The following is a 16,049-nucleotide window of genomic DNA, read 5'->3' as shown; positions in this document are numbered from 1 at the left end:
GAGCAGTCCTCTTTGAAATATTTTAAGGGTGTGGGAAAAAGGAATGAACATTCTGTGTTGAGTTAAGTTCCCATTCAGCATTTAATAAATCTGAGGTATTAAAATCAATATATAAATATAAAAAATGAAAGTCCCAAATCATGAGATTATAAATATACTAATAGGACTATAATAGTCTCTTTTTCAGGAAAAACATACTGAGTGTGCATTTTTCAGAGAGAGATCAAAGGGGCAATGAAAATCCAAAACAGCAGTAATTAAGTTTAGAGAAGCAATTTCTTGACACCTTAAACAATTGCTTCTGTGAATAGCTCATAAAAGAGAATTACAATTCCTATGTTCCTAAAGTTTTTCAGTAATAATACGAGTTAAAATAATTCAATAGTTTTAAATAGTTTGATATTTTGCCTCTTTTGTTGCTGACTACTTCATTGGTACTGTAGTCTGTTTTGTGGCTTATTCTTCACAGTTGCTGTTAAAAACCAACTTTGTTCATTGGCTTTATAATTTCTTGTAACAAAAGAATTTTAAGTAAGCTATGTTTCAAGGGGCTAGTTATCTTAAAAACACAGGTAAAATATTATATTGCCAAATGGAAAAAACAGTTAAAATATCTAACTAGAAGCCTTTGAAATGAATGCAACAATATTTGTTGTTCATAATTTTTACAGAATAGAGTAATAGGTTTCAGGACAAATTCATCCCTGAAGTCAGAGGAGTTACACCTGGTGGAATGAGAAAGCCTTGTTGGGTTATCTGATCCTCTCTGGTGCTGATGCAGGATATCCCTCGATATAGAATATTGTTCTCTGTAATGTGTTTTGTCATATTTTCTCCAATCTGATTTTAAAAGAACACAGTTTAAAATCTCACACTTCTGTTTGAAAATACTTGTAACAATCATAGGTGAAACAATACCTAAGATGACTGAGAAATTTTGTTTACTTTGCACAAGTGACATCACTTTGTTTTGCCACAAAAACTGGGCAGTGGGACTTGGGGATGCATGTTATATCTGAAACCATTTCTGACTCAGCTTTTGAAACTGACTAGATTTCAGAGTGATAGTGTCCCAATAAATTAATGCACTGAAGGCTGCCAATGTTCATCTTTGTCTAGGATGCTGTCCCCAGTAGTCTGAAACTGAGAGCTGCATTAGTGATTAATATCATTGATGGGGTGAGGTGTGAAAGGAGGAAGTGGTCATGTAGGGATGCTCTAGAACAATAAAAGTTTATCATTTTACTTGTGCTTTCTTCATTCAACAGAGTTGGTGGGACTGGAGGCTGGTCCTCCAAAGGGTGTGAGCTTTTTTCCAGAAACCAGAGCCATGTTTCTTGCCAGTGCAATCACATGACCAGCTTTGCAGTGCTAATGGACATTTCAAAACGAGAGGTGAGTGGCCACACTCATGCAGCTGCCGGGCTAAGGTGTTTTTAAGGGGCCTCAGGTGTGATTTAAGAGCTTTCCCCCAACTGGTTAATTCCTTCTTTGCTCTCCTGCAAACAAAGCCAACAGCATGTCAGAAATGTATTCTTGTGGTGCCTGCCAGTGCTGCTGCAGTGAGGCATACATCCATATTCTCATTGAGTTTATTACATGGTAATAAAAATGTTGTTCTGGACTAAAAATTAATCCAGAAGACCACAAATTAGAATGCTGTGGGGTGGGGGCAGTGGGTGCAGGTTCCTTCTCAGTTCAGAAAAGGCTGCTTTGGGTCTTGTTATACCATGGTCTGATAGACTAAAGAGCCTGATATCAAATATTTGTTCCCCATGTAGATACGTATAGACGTGATCAAGTCACCCCTTAATCTTCACTTTGTTAAGCCAAATAGATTGAGCTCCTTGAGTGTCTCACTATGAGACATGGTTTTTTTTTGCTTTAATCAGTCTCATAAGTGTGCCCTTGTTGCCAAGAAGGCTAGCGGCATTTTGGGCTGTATAAGTAGGGGCATTGCCAGCAGATCGAGGGACGTGATCATTCCCCTTCATTCTACATTGGTGAGGCCTCATCTGGAGTACTTTGTCCAGTTTTGGGCCCCACACTACAAGAAGGATGTGGAAAAATTGGAAAGAGTCCAGCGGAGGGCAACAAAAATGATTAGGGGTCTGGAGCACATGATTTATGAGGAGAGGCAGAGGGAACTGGGATTGTTTAGTCTGTAGAAAAGAAGAATGAGGGGGAGATTTGATAGCTGCTTTCAACTACCTGAAAGGGGTTTCTAAAGAGGATGGATCTAGATTGTTCTCAGTGGTGGCAGATGACAGAACAAGGAGTAATGGTCTCAAGTTGCAGTGAGGGAGGTTTAGGTTGGATATTAGGAAAAACTTTTTCACTAGGAGGGTGGTGAAGCATTGGAATAGATTACCTAGGGAGGTGGTGGAATCTCCTTCCTTAGAGGTTTTTAAGGTCAGGCTTGACAAAGCCCTGTCTGGGATGATTTAGTTGGGGATTGGTCCTGCTTTGAGCAGGGGGTTGGACTAGATGACCTCCTGAGGTCCCTTCCAACCCTGATATTCTATGATAAGGATGAAGACTTCTTCCCACACCACAGGTGGCTGCGCTTTATAGATATGTGAGTGGTCCTTATGTAGAAATGTACACATGCTCCACTCATCCAGAAATACATAAATGGGAACAAACAAATGCATGAACTTAACAGGTCCACTGAAACTTCAGTGTCTGTAACTCTCCCCACACAGTCTGTGGAGCAGATAGGGTCCAGGGCAGGCAGACAACAGGGCCCAAAAAGGCAATGGAGGTCTTGTGATTATTTGGATCCTTGCTCTCAACCCTGAGTACCCACTCTGTATTGCCCTACATCCACGCCCCACCCCATCATGCCTCCCCCTCCCCAAGCCATAGCAGCAGAGCAAGACTGGCAGTCCACTGTCACTGGTGATGACGTCCTGCTGCATTCTGTGAGTGCAGAGGGGAGCCACAGAGTTACTGCCGCTCAATTAAAGAGTGTGTGCTGTCTAATGCCTGCCTACTCCTGGTCAGTCTGGAGGCCATGTTGATCTTTGGAGCAGGGGAAAATGGCTGGAGGGAGGGAGCATCTTGTTAGCCTTTTCCCCCTCTCCATAGGGACTCATATTTTTCCATGCAGATTTGTGAGCCCTCTCCCCAGCACAAAAGATCATCTCGGTTAAAGTTAGTTAAAACCCTTGCAATCTTTCTGGGTGAAATGCCATCTATGAAATGTAATGTCCTGGTTCCAATTGTTTGCTTTGTTTGTTTGCTGGCAATACTTACGGGAGGAAGCTAAGCAAGGTTTGGACATAAAGACGGCCTTGTTTTGCTTTCCTCCACAGAGAGTCAAATGTGACAAACTAACCACTAATGCAAAGCTCATGAAAATTCTCAGTTCCCACCTAAGAAGTTACAGTGTCATAAAAGTAGAGACTCATGTTTATCTTTCTAAATATGATTGTACTGTAGTTATCTATAGTTAAGCATAGGTTTTACTTAAATCCAGAAGCCAGATTCACATCAGTATTCTCCACAGTGCACAAAACAACACTTGTCAATTGAAAACCTACAGTACAGATCTTGTGAAAATTTCAATTTTAAAAGAGTTAGTTTTTAATTTACTATCTTGAGGGGTTCTTGCTTGGCACAAAGTGATTTCCTGTTAACACTGATTTTCTTCAGGAAGCTGTAAATCAGGACAAAAGTAAAACTGGTTCGGTAGTTTGAAATTCACTGAATGGTGGTTTTGTATTTTTAATCCCCAGAGTGAGTTAAGTTTACCTGACTTTTAAAAGGGCTTATGATACATTTTCTTCATGCTCAAGAGGTTGAGTCCCCACTGTCCCCACTTCCATCTGTTCTGTAGTAAATCTGCTGGCTGGATATTAGGTAAAGGTTAGATTTTTTTTTCCCTAAGGAATCACATCAGACAAAAAAACATAATTAGAAGGAAACCTTCACAGAGATGTTTTTAATCTGTCACTCCACAGAATGGCGAGGTGCTTCCTCTGAAGATAGTAACTTACACGACTGTATCCATCTCACTGGTGGCTTTGCTGATGACCTTCATACTGCTAGTTCTGATCCGAACACTGCGTTCAAACCTGCACAGCATTCACAAAAACCTGGTGGCTGCCCTTTTCTTCTCGGAATTGGTCTTTCTTATTGGAATCAACCAGACAGAAAACCCGGTAAGAGACAGTTCAGTGCTTTTGGGATACCAGCTGCCGTTCAATTACTGAAGCTTTGTGTAAAGCTGTAAATAGAGTGTTCACACCGAAGTTTTGATCATTTGTTATCTATTTCACTTTTTCTTTTTCCTTTTTCAGGGGGGCTGGAGGCAGCACTATGGTTTCATTAGTATGAAGCTTACAGCTTTTTATACACCACTCACTGGGATGAATAGTAGTCCCATTAGATAGACCATCCCAATGTATGTTTTTCCCCCACTTAACAAATGAAAACTGCCCCCCAAAGGGCAAATGTGACATAAGAATTGAACCCTGAACATACTGATTTCCTCCTTTCATTGTGCCTGATAATGTTCTGCCTCACTTTATCGCTTCAGTACTGTGCAGAACAGACTCCTTTACAAGTCCACACAGAAGTTCCTAGTGCAGAAAGGCATGTCACCAAGCACCTGTGCTATGCTGGAGCAGTGTCCATGTCCCATGCTGACACCGGTCATGCTGGAGAAGCCAATTGCCTGGCACAGGGAGCTTGCTACCTCCTGGCACCACAGGGAAACCCATTGCCTAGCACTGTTTTCTCCATTCACAGTGGTTTCTGGCTTTGGAACAGCATTAATATTTTTATAGCTTAGTACAGGCTTCTCCTGCAGTGGCCAGTGTGCATGAGGAGACACAACCTGGATTAAAACTGTGAATGGGGGAAATACAATATACGTGACATTTTCATGTTTTATAATCAGTGCCTCATTTGTAGCCATTTTTATGTAGCAATTATTATTATTTATTAATGGCATCCAAAGTGTACTGGGTTCAGTGCAGACAGGCAGAAGGCAAGGTTCCTGGACCAGAGAACTAGTAGTCTGCATAAACAGCCAACATACAGATGGGGCATGGAGTTGCAGTGAAAAGAATATAAAATCATACAAACAGGCTTTTACAATTAAGACCATTAGAAATGTTCCGCAAATATTATTTGAAAGTTCTGTTGGAAACATATCTTTTTAAACAGCCTTTACTCTAAATCCCAGATAAGTAACTTGAGAGAGAAGCTAGCTATAAACACAAGTGAAGCTGATTGCATTGATTTTTCATTGTCCAAGGGGAGAGAAGTACAAAAGACATGTAGATTTTAAGATTAGAAGGGTCCATTGTGATCATCTAGTCTGACCTCTTGCATAATACATGCCAATGAGCTTAATCCAGTACCTTCTGCATCAAGCCCATAACTTCTGTTGGGACCAGAGCATATATTTTAGAAAGATACGTGGTCTTGATTTAAAGACTTCAGGTGGTAGATTCTCTATCATGTCTCTAAGGGTATGTCTACACTATGGGATTATTCCAATTTTACATAAACCGGTTTTGTAAAACAGATTGTATAAAGTCAAGTGCACGCAGCCACACTAAGCACATTAATTCGGCGGTGTGCGTCCATGTACCGAGGCTAGCATCAATTTCCGGAGCGTTGCACTGTGGGTAGATATCCCGTAGCTATCCCATAGTTCCTGCAATCTCCCCTGCCCATTGGAATTCTGGGTTGAGATCCCAATGCAAAAACAGTGTCGCGGGTGATTCTGGGTAAATGTCGTCACTCAATCCTTCCTCCGGGAAAGCAAAGGCAGACAATCATTTCGTGCCCTTTTTCCCTGGATTGCCCTGGCAGACGCCATAGCATGGCAATCATGGAGCCCGTTTTGCCTTTTGTCACTGTCACTGTATGTGTACTGGATGCTGCTGACAGTAGCATTCATTTGCCTTTGCAAGATACCAGAGACGGTTACCAGTCATATTGCACTGTCTGCCATTGTAAATTGGCGATGAGATGACGGTTATCAGTTGTTCTGTACTGTCTGCTGCTATCATGGGTTCTCCTGGCTGGCCTCGCTGAGGTCGGCCGGGGGTGCATAGGCAAAAATGGGAATGACTCCCCGGGGGTCATTCCCTTCCAATGTTTTGTCTAAAAATAGAGTCAGTCCAGTCTAGAATATGGGGCAAGTGTACTAGAGAACCAGAGAGCACAGCCGCTCCTTGTCAGAGCCCCAGAGATCCCACAGAAATGATGAGCTGCATGCCATTCTAGGGGGTGCCCCTGCAACAACCCCACCCGTTGCTTCCCTCCTCCCCCAACCCTCCTGGGCTACCGTGGCAGTGTCCCCACATTTGTGTGATGAAGTAATAAAGAATGCAGGCATAAGAAACACTGACTTTTTAGTGAGATAAAATCAGGGGGAGGAAGCCTCCAGCTGCTATGATAGTCCAGGCAGGACATTAAAGTGCGGGGGGGGGGAGACCAGCATCCCGCTGCTATGATAGTCCAGGCAGTACAGAATCTTTTCTTTAGACATCGGGGGGGGGGGGGGAGGGCTGATGGAGCTCAGCCCCCAGTTGCTATGATGAGGACGGTTACCAGCCGTTCTGCACCATCTGCTGGGAATGACCAGGAGTCATTCCTATTTTTACCCAGGCGCCCCCGGCCGACCTCACCGAGGCCAGCCAGGAGCACTCACAGGATGATGACGAGGACGGATACCAGTCCTTTTGTACCGTACCGTCTGCCACCGGGGAGGGGAGGGGAGAGGATGCTGCTGTTTAGCGCCGCAGCACCCCATCTACCAGCAGCATGCAGTAGACATAGGGTGACATTGAAAAAAGGCGAGAAACAATTTTTTTCCCTTTTCTTTTGGGGGCGGGGGAGGGTGTAAATTGATGACATACACCCTGAAACACCCGGGAAAATATTTTTGACCCTTCAGGCATTTGGAGCCCAGCCAAGAATGCAAATGCTTTTCAGAGACTGCGGGGACTGTGGGATAGCTGGAGTCCTCAGTACCCCCTCCCTCCCTCCATGAGCATCCATTTGATTCTTTGGCTTTCCGTTACGCTTCTCACGCAGCACTGTGCTGAGTCCCTGCTGTGGCCTCTGTCTATCATAGCCTGGAGATTTTTTCAAATGCTTTGTCATTTCGTCTTCTGTAACGGAGCTCTGATACAACAGAGTTGTCTCCCCATACAGCAATCAGATCCAGTATCTCCCGTACGGTCCATGCTGGAGCTCTTTTTGGATTTGGGACTGCATTGCCTCCCGTGCTGATCAGAGCTCCACGCTGGGGAAACAGGAAATGAAATTCAAAAGTTCGCGGGGCTTTTCCTGTCTACCTGGCCAGTGCATCCGAGTTCAGATTGCTTTCCAGAGCGGTCACAATGGTGCACTGTGGGATACCGCCCGGAGGCCAATACCGTCAATTTGCGGCCACACTAACCCTAATCCGACATGGCAATACTGATTTCAGCGCTACTCCTCTCATCGGGGAGGAGTACAGAAACCAGTTTAAAGAGCCCTATATATCGATATAAAGGGCCTCATTGTGTGGACGGGTGCAGGATTAAATCGGTTTAACGCTGCTAAATTCGGTTTAAACACGTAGTGTAGACCAGGCCTAAGTAAGTGTACTGTGGCACCTTATAGACTAACAGAAGTTCTTCTTCGAGTGATTGCTCCTATGCATTCCATTGTAGGTGCGCGCGCTGCGCGTGCCCGGTTCTTCGGAACATTTTTAGCCTAGCAACTCCGGCGGGCCGGCTGGCGCCCCCTGGAGTGGCGCCGCCACGGCGCCTGTTATATACCCCAGCCGGCCCGTCCGCTCCTCAGTTCCTTCTTTCCGCCCGTGACGGCTAGTAGGAACAGTGGAGTGCTCTTGTGCCTCCACAGCCTTAGCATTCTCCGTACCTTTTCTGTAGATAGTTGTGCATAGTTGTTGAATTTCTTAGTTTTCTAGTTATATAGTTAGTTGTATAGTATAGTATAGTGTAGTATAATACTTAGGGAATTAGAGGGCTTACCCCTCTTCTTCCGCCCCGGTGCGGGCTTATGCCCGGAGCACCGGGATTCAAGCCCTGCGCGGCTTGCCAGCGGCCCATGCCGGTCAGCGACCCGCACGACTCCTGCCTCCGCTGCCTCGGGGAGTCGCACAGACCAGAGAAGTGCCCCATCTGTGTGGCCTTTAAGCCTCGTACGAGGAAGGAGCGGGACTCACGGTTAAAGCACCTGCTGATGGAGTCGGCGGTCCAGCCTCCGGCGCCAGCTCCAGCGGCGCCGAAGCCGCCCTCGACGAGCAGCGCACCAGCAGCACCGGGCCGCTCCGGTACCAAACCGGCACCGAAGACCCGGCGCCGCTCCCTCTCCCCGGGGAGGAAGCACAAGGCGCCGAAGACGGCCACCGCGAAACACCAGCGGAAGCCGTTAGCCCAGCCGCCGCCGCAGCAAACGGTGCAGGCTGAGGCAGTGCACGTTAAGTGCACCGGGCCGTTGACTCCGGCGCGGCAAGGCCCGTTGAGTCCGGCGCCGCCCAGCTCCCCGGTACCCACCGAGGAGGAGCTGCGGATGCCGTCGACGCCGGAGGCGTTCGCAACGGCGAGGGAGCCGATTGACCTGACGACGGCGCCGTCGCATCAGCCACCGGCACCACCGGTGCGGACACTGAAGTCCCTCGGCAAGCTGGCGATGATTCGCCCTCCATCCCCGGGCTCCCGAGACGACAGCGACTCCAGGATCCGGACTCGGTCCCGGTCCCCCTCGCGCAGACGGTCACCGCCGCACGCCTCTCCAGCCGGCCGGCGATCACCATCGCGACGCCGCTCAGTGTCTCGGCACCGATCACTGCCCCGACACCGCTCTCGATCACGCGACCGGTCGTACTCCCGGCGGCGCTCCAGGTCCCGGTCGAGAAGTCACCGGTACCGCAGCAGGTCCGTGTCCAGGCACCGTGACCATCATCGGGACTCCCGTAGCCGGTCCAGGCGTCGCAGATCGCGATCAAGGTCCGGTCCCCGGCGCCACCGGTCGAGCTCCCGGCACCGCCGCTCGAGCTCCCGGCACCGCCGCTCGAACTCCCGCCGACGCAGATCGACCTCGCGGGGCCGCCGATCCCCTTCTCGGCACCGGAGATCCAGTTCCCGACGCCGTCGGTCCCACTCCCGGCACCGCGCGGAGCAAAGGTCCCGCTCGCCGCTTGCCTCCCGTGCCGTCCGGCACCACCTTTCGGCACCGGAAGCTCGTCTAACGCCGCCGTTGGATTCCCGCCCAGGCGCCGCCACGGCCCCACCCTGGCCGTCCAGGGAGCCCTCCGTTGCCTCCCATCGGAGCAGTGCGGTGGACTTTAGAGCAGGGTCACTGCCACCGGACCAGGGACCCCAGTATTGGGGGCATTGGGTACCCTGGGCTCAATATGAGCAGGGGCCTCCCCCGCCACCTAGGCAGCCAGGCTCGACAAGGTCTGCGCCAGTGGCTACCGTCAGCAGACCCCCCCCGTCTCCACCTACACCAGCCGAGGCCCACGGCCCACTTGTCGGGCACGACTCGACGCCGCCAGATCACCAGGGAGCGGAGCAGCAACAGCAAGACGCTCTGCCGGGACAATCCTCATCCTCATCTCCCGATGAGGGGGTGGCAGGAGCGGCGCCATCAGGGCCCCCACCTATTGACCTCAGGGCACACCAGGACCTGCTCCGCAGGGTGGCAAAAGCCATTAATTTGCCAATCGAGGAGGTCCAAGAGGTCGAAGACCCGATTACGGATGTGGTGGGGGATGACGCCCCCGTCCGAGTGGCGCTCCCCTTTATCCGCACCATACACAAAAACAACGCCACCATCTGGCAGTCACCGTCCTCCGTCGCTCCCACAGCGCGGGGCGTCGAACGAAAGTATTCTGTCCCGCCTAAGGGGTACGAATACTTATACATACACCCCACCCCCGATTCTCTCGTGGTCCAGTCAGTCAACGACCGCGAGCGTCACGGACAACCGGCCGCCGCGCCTAAGTCCAAAGAGGCCCGGCGCATGGACTTATTGGGGCGAAAGATTTATTCGGCGGGGGGTCTTCAGCTCCGCATAGCTAACCAAATGGCCCTCTTATCCAGATACGCGTTTAATATTTTGGGGTGCCTCACAAAATTTAAGGAGCTGACCCCGCAGGACTCGCGGCCCGAATTTTCGGCGCTGCTGGAAGAGGGCAAATTAACATCCAGAACCCTAATAAAAGCGGCCGTGGACGCAGCGGACTCGGGGGCTAGAACGGTGGCATCCGGCATCACGATGCGCCGCATTGCGTGGTTGCAGTCTTCCACCCTCCCACCTGAGGTCCAGTACACCCTCCAGGACCTCCCGTTTGATATGCAGGGCTTGTTTTCGGAGAAAACGGACGCCAGAATTCAAACCCTCAAAACCGGGAGGATTGCAATACGGACGCTGGGCATGCACATGCCGGCCACGCAGAGACGTTCCTTCCGTCACCAGCCCTACCGACCTTTCCACCAGTCCAGAACTAGGCCTTTTAACAATCGACGCACGGCCCCCTTCCGCCGTAGACCGTCAGGGGGGCGGCGCAACCAGGCCCAGGGCTCGTCGAAAGCTCCACAGACTCAGAAGCCGGCCTTTTGATGGGACGCCCGAGGGACGCCCACCACTCTCCCCCCAGGATCCATCCCTTTTGTTCTCGAATCGCCTTTCCCGCTTCCTTCCGGCATGGTCTGCTATAACATCGGACAGCTGGGTCCTCAGCACCGTCCAGCACGGCTACCGCCTACGCTTTATTTCGCCCCCTCCCTCCCACCCACCTTCCCCGTCCCTCTTCAGGGACCCCTCTCACGAGCAAGTCCTCCTACAGGAGGTCCAGTCTCTGTTGAGCGTGGGTGCCATCGAGGAGGTGCCTCCAAGCAGGCGGGGCAGGGGATTCTACTCCAGATATTTCCTCATCCCCAAGGCGAAAGGAGGTCTTCGTCCCATCTTAGATCTCCGGGAGCTCAACAAGTACCTATGCAAGCTCAAGTTTCACATGGTAACCTTGGGGTCTATTATCCCTTCCTTGGATCCGGGAGACTGGTTTGCCGCCCTCGACATGAAGGATGCGTACTTTCATGTGGCTATTTACCCCCCCCCGACAGACGCTACCTGCGCTTCATGGTCAATGAGTCCCACTACCAATTCGCGGTGTTACCCTTCGGCCTCTCCACGGCCCCGAGGGTATTCACCAAGTGCATGGCAGTCGTGGCCGCAGCCCTCCGTCGTCGCGCGATCCACGTATACCCATATCTCGACGACTGGCTGATCCGGGGTCGCTCGCAAGAGTTGGTGACAGCTCAGGTGTCCGAAATACTGCAACTGTTTCGGTCCCTCGGCCTTCTGGTCAACGCCGAGAAGTCCCAGTTAGTTCCGGCGCAGCGCCTCGAGTTCATAGGAGCGGTCCTCGACTCCAACCTCGCCAGAGCCTGCCTCCCTCGCCCTCGGCACGAGACGATGGTCTCACTAATCCGAGCCCTGCAGGCCTTCCCTTCCACGACGGTGAGGTCCTGCCTCCGCCTGCTGGGTCACATGGCAGCGTGCACCTTTGTGACCGCAAACGCAAGACTCAGGCTTCGTCCGTTCCAGATGTGGCTGGCATCAGTATACCGCCCCCACCGCGACCCTATAGATCTACTGGTCACGGTCCCGCACCCCACTCTACAGTCGCTCAGCTGGTGGCTGCATCCGGAGATAGTCTGCGCAGGGGTTCTCTTCCGCCCCCCTCGCCCGTCGGTCACCCTGACAACAGACGCTTCGGCGCTCGGATGGGGGGCCCACCTGGGAGACCTCCACACCCAGGGTCTCTGGTCGGCCCAGGAGCTCTCCCTCCATATCAACGTCCGGGAGCTGAGAGCGATCCGCCTCGCTTGTCTCGCCTTTCTTCCACACCTCCGGGACCGCTGCGTAGCGGTATACACGGACAACACGGCGGCCATGTTTTATGTCAACAAGCAGGGCGGGGCCCGATCCTCCCCGCTGTGCAAGGAGGCAATGCTCCTATGGGACCTCTGCGTAACCCACTCGATTCGCCTCGAAGCGTTCTTTCTACCAGGAGTGCAGAACACGCTGGCCGACCGTCTAAGCAGGTCCTTCGCCTCTCACGAGTGGTCGCTTCGCCCCGACGTGGCTCACACCATCTTCCAGAGGTGGGGATTTCCCCAGATAGACCTCTTTGCCTCCAGGACCAACAGAAAGTGCCACAGGTTCTGCTCGTACCAGGGTCGAGCTCCGGACTCCATCTCCGATGCGTTCCTCCTGCCCTGGACGGGTCCCCTCCTATACGCGTTCCCCCCGTTCCCGCTTGTCCACCGAGTTCTCCTCAAGCTGCGGAGGGACAGGGCCCGCGTCATACTCGTCGCTCCGGCCTGGCCGAGGCAGCACTGGTTCACCCTGCTCCTCGAGCTCTCCATTCAGAATCCCATTCCCCTACCGTTATGGCCGGACCTCATCTCTCAGGACCTCGGCAGGCTTTGTCACCCGAACCTGCGGTCGCTGCATCTCACAGCTTGGTTCCTGAGTGGTTGACCGACGCAGAGAGGGGTTGCTCGGCAGCGGTGCAACGAGTTCTGCTGGAAAGCAGGAAACCCTCGACACGGGCTACTTACCTCGCTAAGTGGAAACGCTTCGCACTCTGGTGCGACCAACGAGGCCTCAACCCGTTCTCGGCCCCCATCCAGACCGTCCTCGATTACCTCTGGTACCTGAAAGGTCAAGGTCTCGCAATCTCCTCCTTGAGGGTGCACCTGGCAGCGCTGTCAGCATTCCTGCCTGTGATAGAAGGCCGCTCTCTCTTCTCCAACCCAATGGTAGCCCGCTTCCTTAAAGGGTTAGACCGTCTCTTCCCGCAGGTGCGTCCGCCCGCTCCGACTTGGGACCTGAACCTAGTTCTCGCCCGCCTGATGGGACCACCCTTCGAGCCCCTGGCCTCGTGCTCTCTGCTCCATCTTACCTATAAGACGGCCTTCCTCGTGGCGATTACATCCGCCAGACGGGTCTCAGAGCTCCGCGCCCTGACGGCGACTCCCCCGTATACCGTCTTTCACGGGGATAAGGTGCAGCTCCGACCGCACCCGGCCTTCCTCCCCAAAGTGGTGTCGGCCTTCCATCTCAACCAGGACATCTTCCTCCCGGTCTTCTTCCCGAAGCCGCATGCCTCGCCTCGGGAACAGCAGCTCCATACCCTCGACGTTCGTAGAGCGCTCGCTTTCTACATTGACCGGACAAAGCCCTTCCGGCACTCGACCCAGCTGTTTGTGGCAATCGCTGACCGCATGAAAGGCAAGCCAGTTTCCTCGCAGCGGATTTCTTCCTGGGTGACATCCTGCATTAGAACGTGCTACGAGCTTGCTCGCGTTCCCCCGTGCCGACTCACCGCGCACTCGACGAGGGCACATGCCTCATCGGCCGCTTTCCTGGCACACGTCCCCGTCCAGGACATCTGTAGAGCGGCCACCTGGTCTTCTGTCCACACCTTCGCCTCCCACTACGCGTTGGTACAGCAGTCTCGAGACGACGCAGCCTTCGGCTCTGCGGTGTTGTACTCCGCCACGTCTCATTCCGACCCCACCGCCTAGGTAAGGCTTGGGAATCACCTACAATGGAATGCATAGGAGCAATCACTCGAAGAAGAAAAGACGGTTACTCACCTGTAGTAACTGGTGTTCTTCGAGATGTGTTGCTCCTATCCATTCCAGACCCGCCCTCCTTCCCCACTGTCGGAATAGCCGGCAAGAAGGAACTGAGGAGCGGACGGGCCGGCTGGGGTATATAACAGGCGCCGTGGCGGCGCCACTCCAGGGGGTGCCAGCCGGCCCGCCGGAGTTGCTAGGCTAAAAATGTTCCGAAGAACCGGGCACGCGCGGCGCACGCACCTACAATGGAATGGATAGGAGCAACACATCTCGAAGAACACCAGTTACTACAGGTGAGTAACCGTCTTTTTTGGAGCATGAGCTTTCGTGGGTGAATACCCACTTCGTCAGATGCATGTCAAGTGGGTATTCACCCACGAAATCTCATGCTCCAAAACTTCTGTTAGTCTATAAGGTGCCACAGGACTCTTTGCTGCTTTTACAGATCCAGACTAACATGGCTACCCCTCTGATATCTAAGTAAGTGATTACAATGTACTCTTGCCATTAAAAATTTGCACCTAGTATAAATTTGTCTAGTTTCAGCATCCAGCAATTGCATCTTATTATGCATTTTCTGCTAAATTAAAGCGGTATCTACTGTCAGCAATCTCTTCCTCCTTTAGATGCTTCCAGATCATGATCAAGTCACTTCTTACCCTTCTTTTGGATAAACAAAATAGATTGAGCTTATTGAGTTTCTCGCTATATAAGGCATGTTTTCTCAGACCTCAAATAATTCTTGTAGCTCTTTACTGAATCCTTTACAGTTTTTCAACATCCCTTTTTAAAGTGTGGATGCCAGAGCTGGACATGCTATTCTAATAGTGATATCACTAATATCATATACAGAGGTAATATGACTTCCCTCCTCCTACTTCATATTTCCTGGTTTATACATCCAAGAATTGTGTTAGCCTTCTTATTACGGCATCACACTGGGAATTCATGTTCAGTTGGTTATCTTCCATTACTGCCAAGTCCTTTCCAGCATCACTGCATTCTTGTCTCCCATTACAAGTGTGACCTACAGTCTTTATTCCTAGAAGTGTGACCTTGCATTTGGCTGTATTATAATGCATGTTGCTCAGATAAGCCCCTTACCCAAGTGATCCAGATCGGTCTGTATAACTGGCCTTTCTCTATCATTATTTACCACTCCACCAATTTTTGTGTCATCTACAAATTTTACTAGCAATGTTTTTATATTTTCTTCTAGATCAGTGATACAGATATTGAACAGCAGTGGGCCAAAAACAGATCCCTGAAGGACCCCACTAGAAACCCCCCTCATTTACAGTTAGTTTTTGTAAACTAAGTGCCAAGTTAAATTGATATAAAAAGAGTAGACTAGCTCATTTTTAGCTTCAGAAGCATTGTTAATACCATCAGTATTACTTCCTGGTATTTTCATACTGCAATGTCCATTGTGTCAGGGACATGCCCACCCTTTTCATTTTCCTCTCCGTGATTCAGTTACTATAATTTACTGTAACAGCCTTAACCATAAGCCATCTTAAAAAGTCTTTTTAAGTTAGAGAATACATTTTATATCATGTAAGGCCACTCCTTGCAACCTCCCCAGTCAATTTAAGAAGCAGGGAGAACTGTAAGCTATGTGTGTTTGAGGCAATTATTCATCTGTCTGTGTGGAATGAGAGTTGTCTAACGAGTCATGCACTGATGAACATAAAAAGAAAAAGAATGTTGGAGCACAAATAATACTAAGGGGCTGGCACTGGGCCTGGCTTTTATGGGTTTCTGTAAACGAACAATCACATTTGAGGGAGAGCTTTTTAATCCCCCGCGGACTATTGATAGACAGACAATGATTTATTTTCTCTGTTCCTTACCTGAAAAAGGCAGAGTTTCAGTGCTGCAGCCTGCACAGATATGTGCCAATGGAAGCATAAAGAACCACACCTCTGTTAATATAGCTAAAGCTTTTTCTTTTGAAGGCTAAACTTTCAGCAGTCCTTGGTGTATTAAATTTGATGGAATTTGATGTGAGGGGTCAAAGAGAGAGTCAAAAGTGTTACCATGACCCTGTCACTATTCAACATGAACAGTTAGATATGCTTCAGGGTTCTCAGTACAGAGACTTCGGCCTACTGAGACCCATGGCAAACAAGTTAGAAAGGTCATGCCAGGATCCGAAAATGTATTGATTGTGATGTACAGAACAGAAAGAATCCAAAACAAAGAATAAAGGTTTTGAAATTAAAATTGAGTGGTTATGCAAACCAATCTTAATCAAAACTTTTCAGAGGATATCGGGTAGAGTCCCTTGTATTATCAAACACTCTTTCTTAGTAGGGAAAAAGGTGTTAGTTCTGTTGTTGGATTTTTAACTCAGCTCTGGGTTCTTATGATTATTTCCCTTTGGCCAAACAGTCAGAAAAAAGGGGGAGGAGA

General features: G+C 50.2%; 1 protein-coding gene across 1 annotated transcript in view; it reads left to right on the top strand.

Moving 5' to 3' along the window:
* Positions 1 to 16,049, top strand: part of CELSR1 (cadherin EGF LAG seven-pass G-type receptor 1) — a 280,607-nt gene that overhangs the window by 241,078 nt on the left and 23,480 nt on the right. The window contains exons 23-24 of the mRNA XM_044984920.1: positions 1,269 to 1,395; positions 3,966 to 4,166. Of these exons, the coding sequence (XP_044840855.1) occupies positions 1,269 to 1,395; positions 3,966 to 4,166 (328 nt within the window). The remainder of the gene's footprint in view (positions 1 to 1,268; positions 1,396 to 3,965; positions 4,167 to 16,049) is intronic.

Source organism: Mauremys mutica, chromosome 1 (genome assembly GCF_020497125.1).
Source record: "Mauremys mutica isolate MM-2020 ecotype Southern chromosome 1, ASM2049712v1, whole genome shotgun sequence".
NCBI lineage: Eukaryota > Metazoa > Chordata > Testudines > Geoemydidae > Mauremys > Mauremys mutica.
The sequence above is the reverse complement of the archived record's forward strand: the minus strand, read 5'-3'. Positions and strand labels throughout refer to the sequence as shown.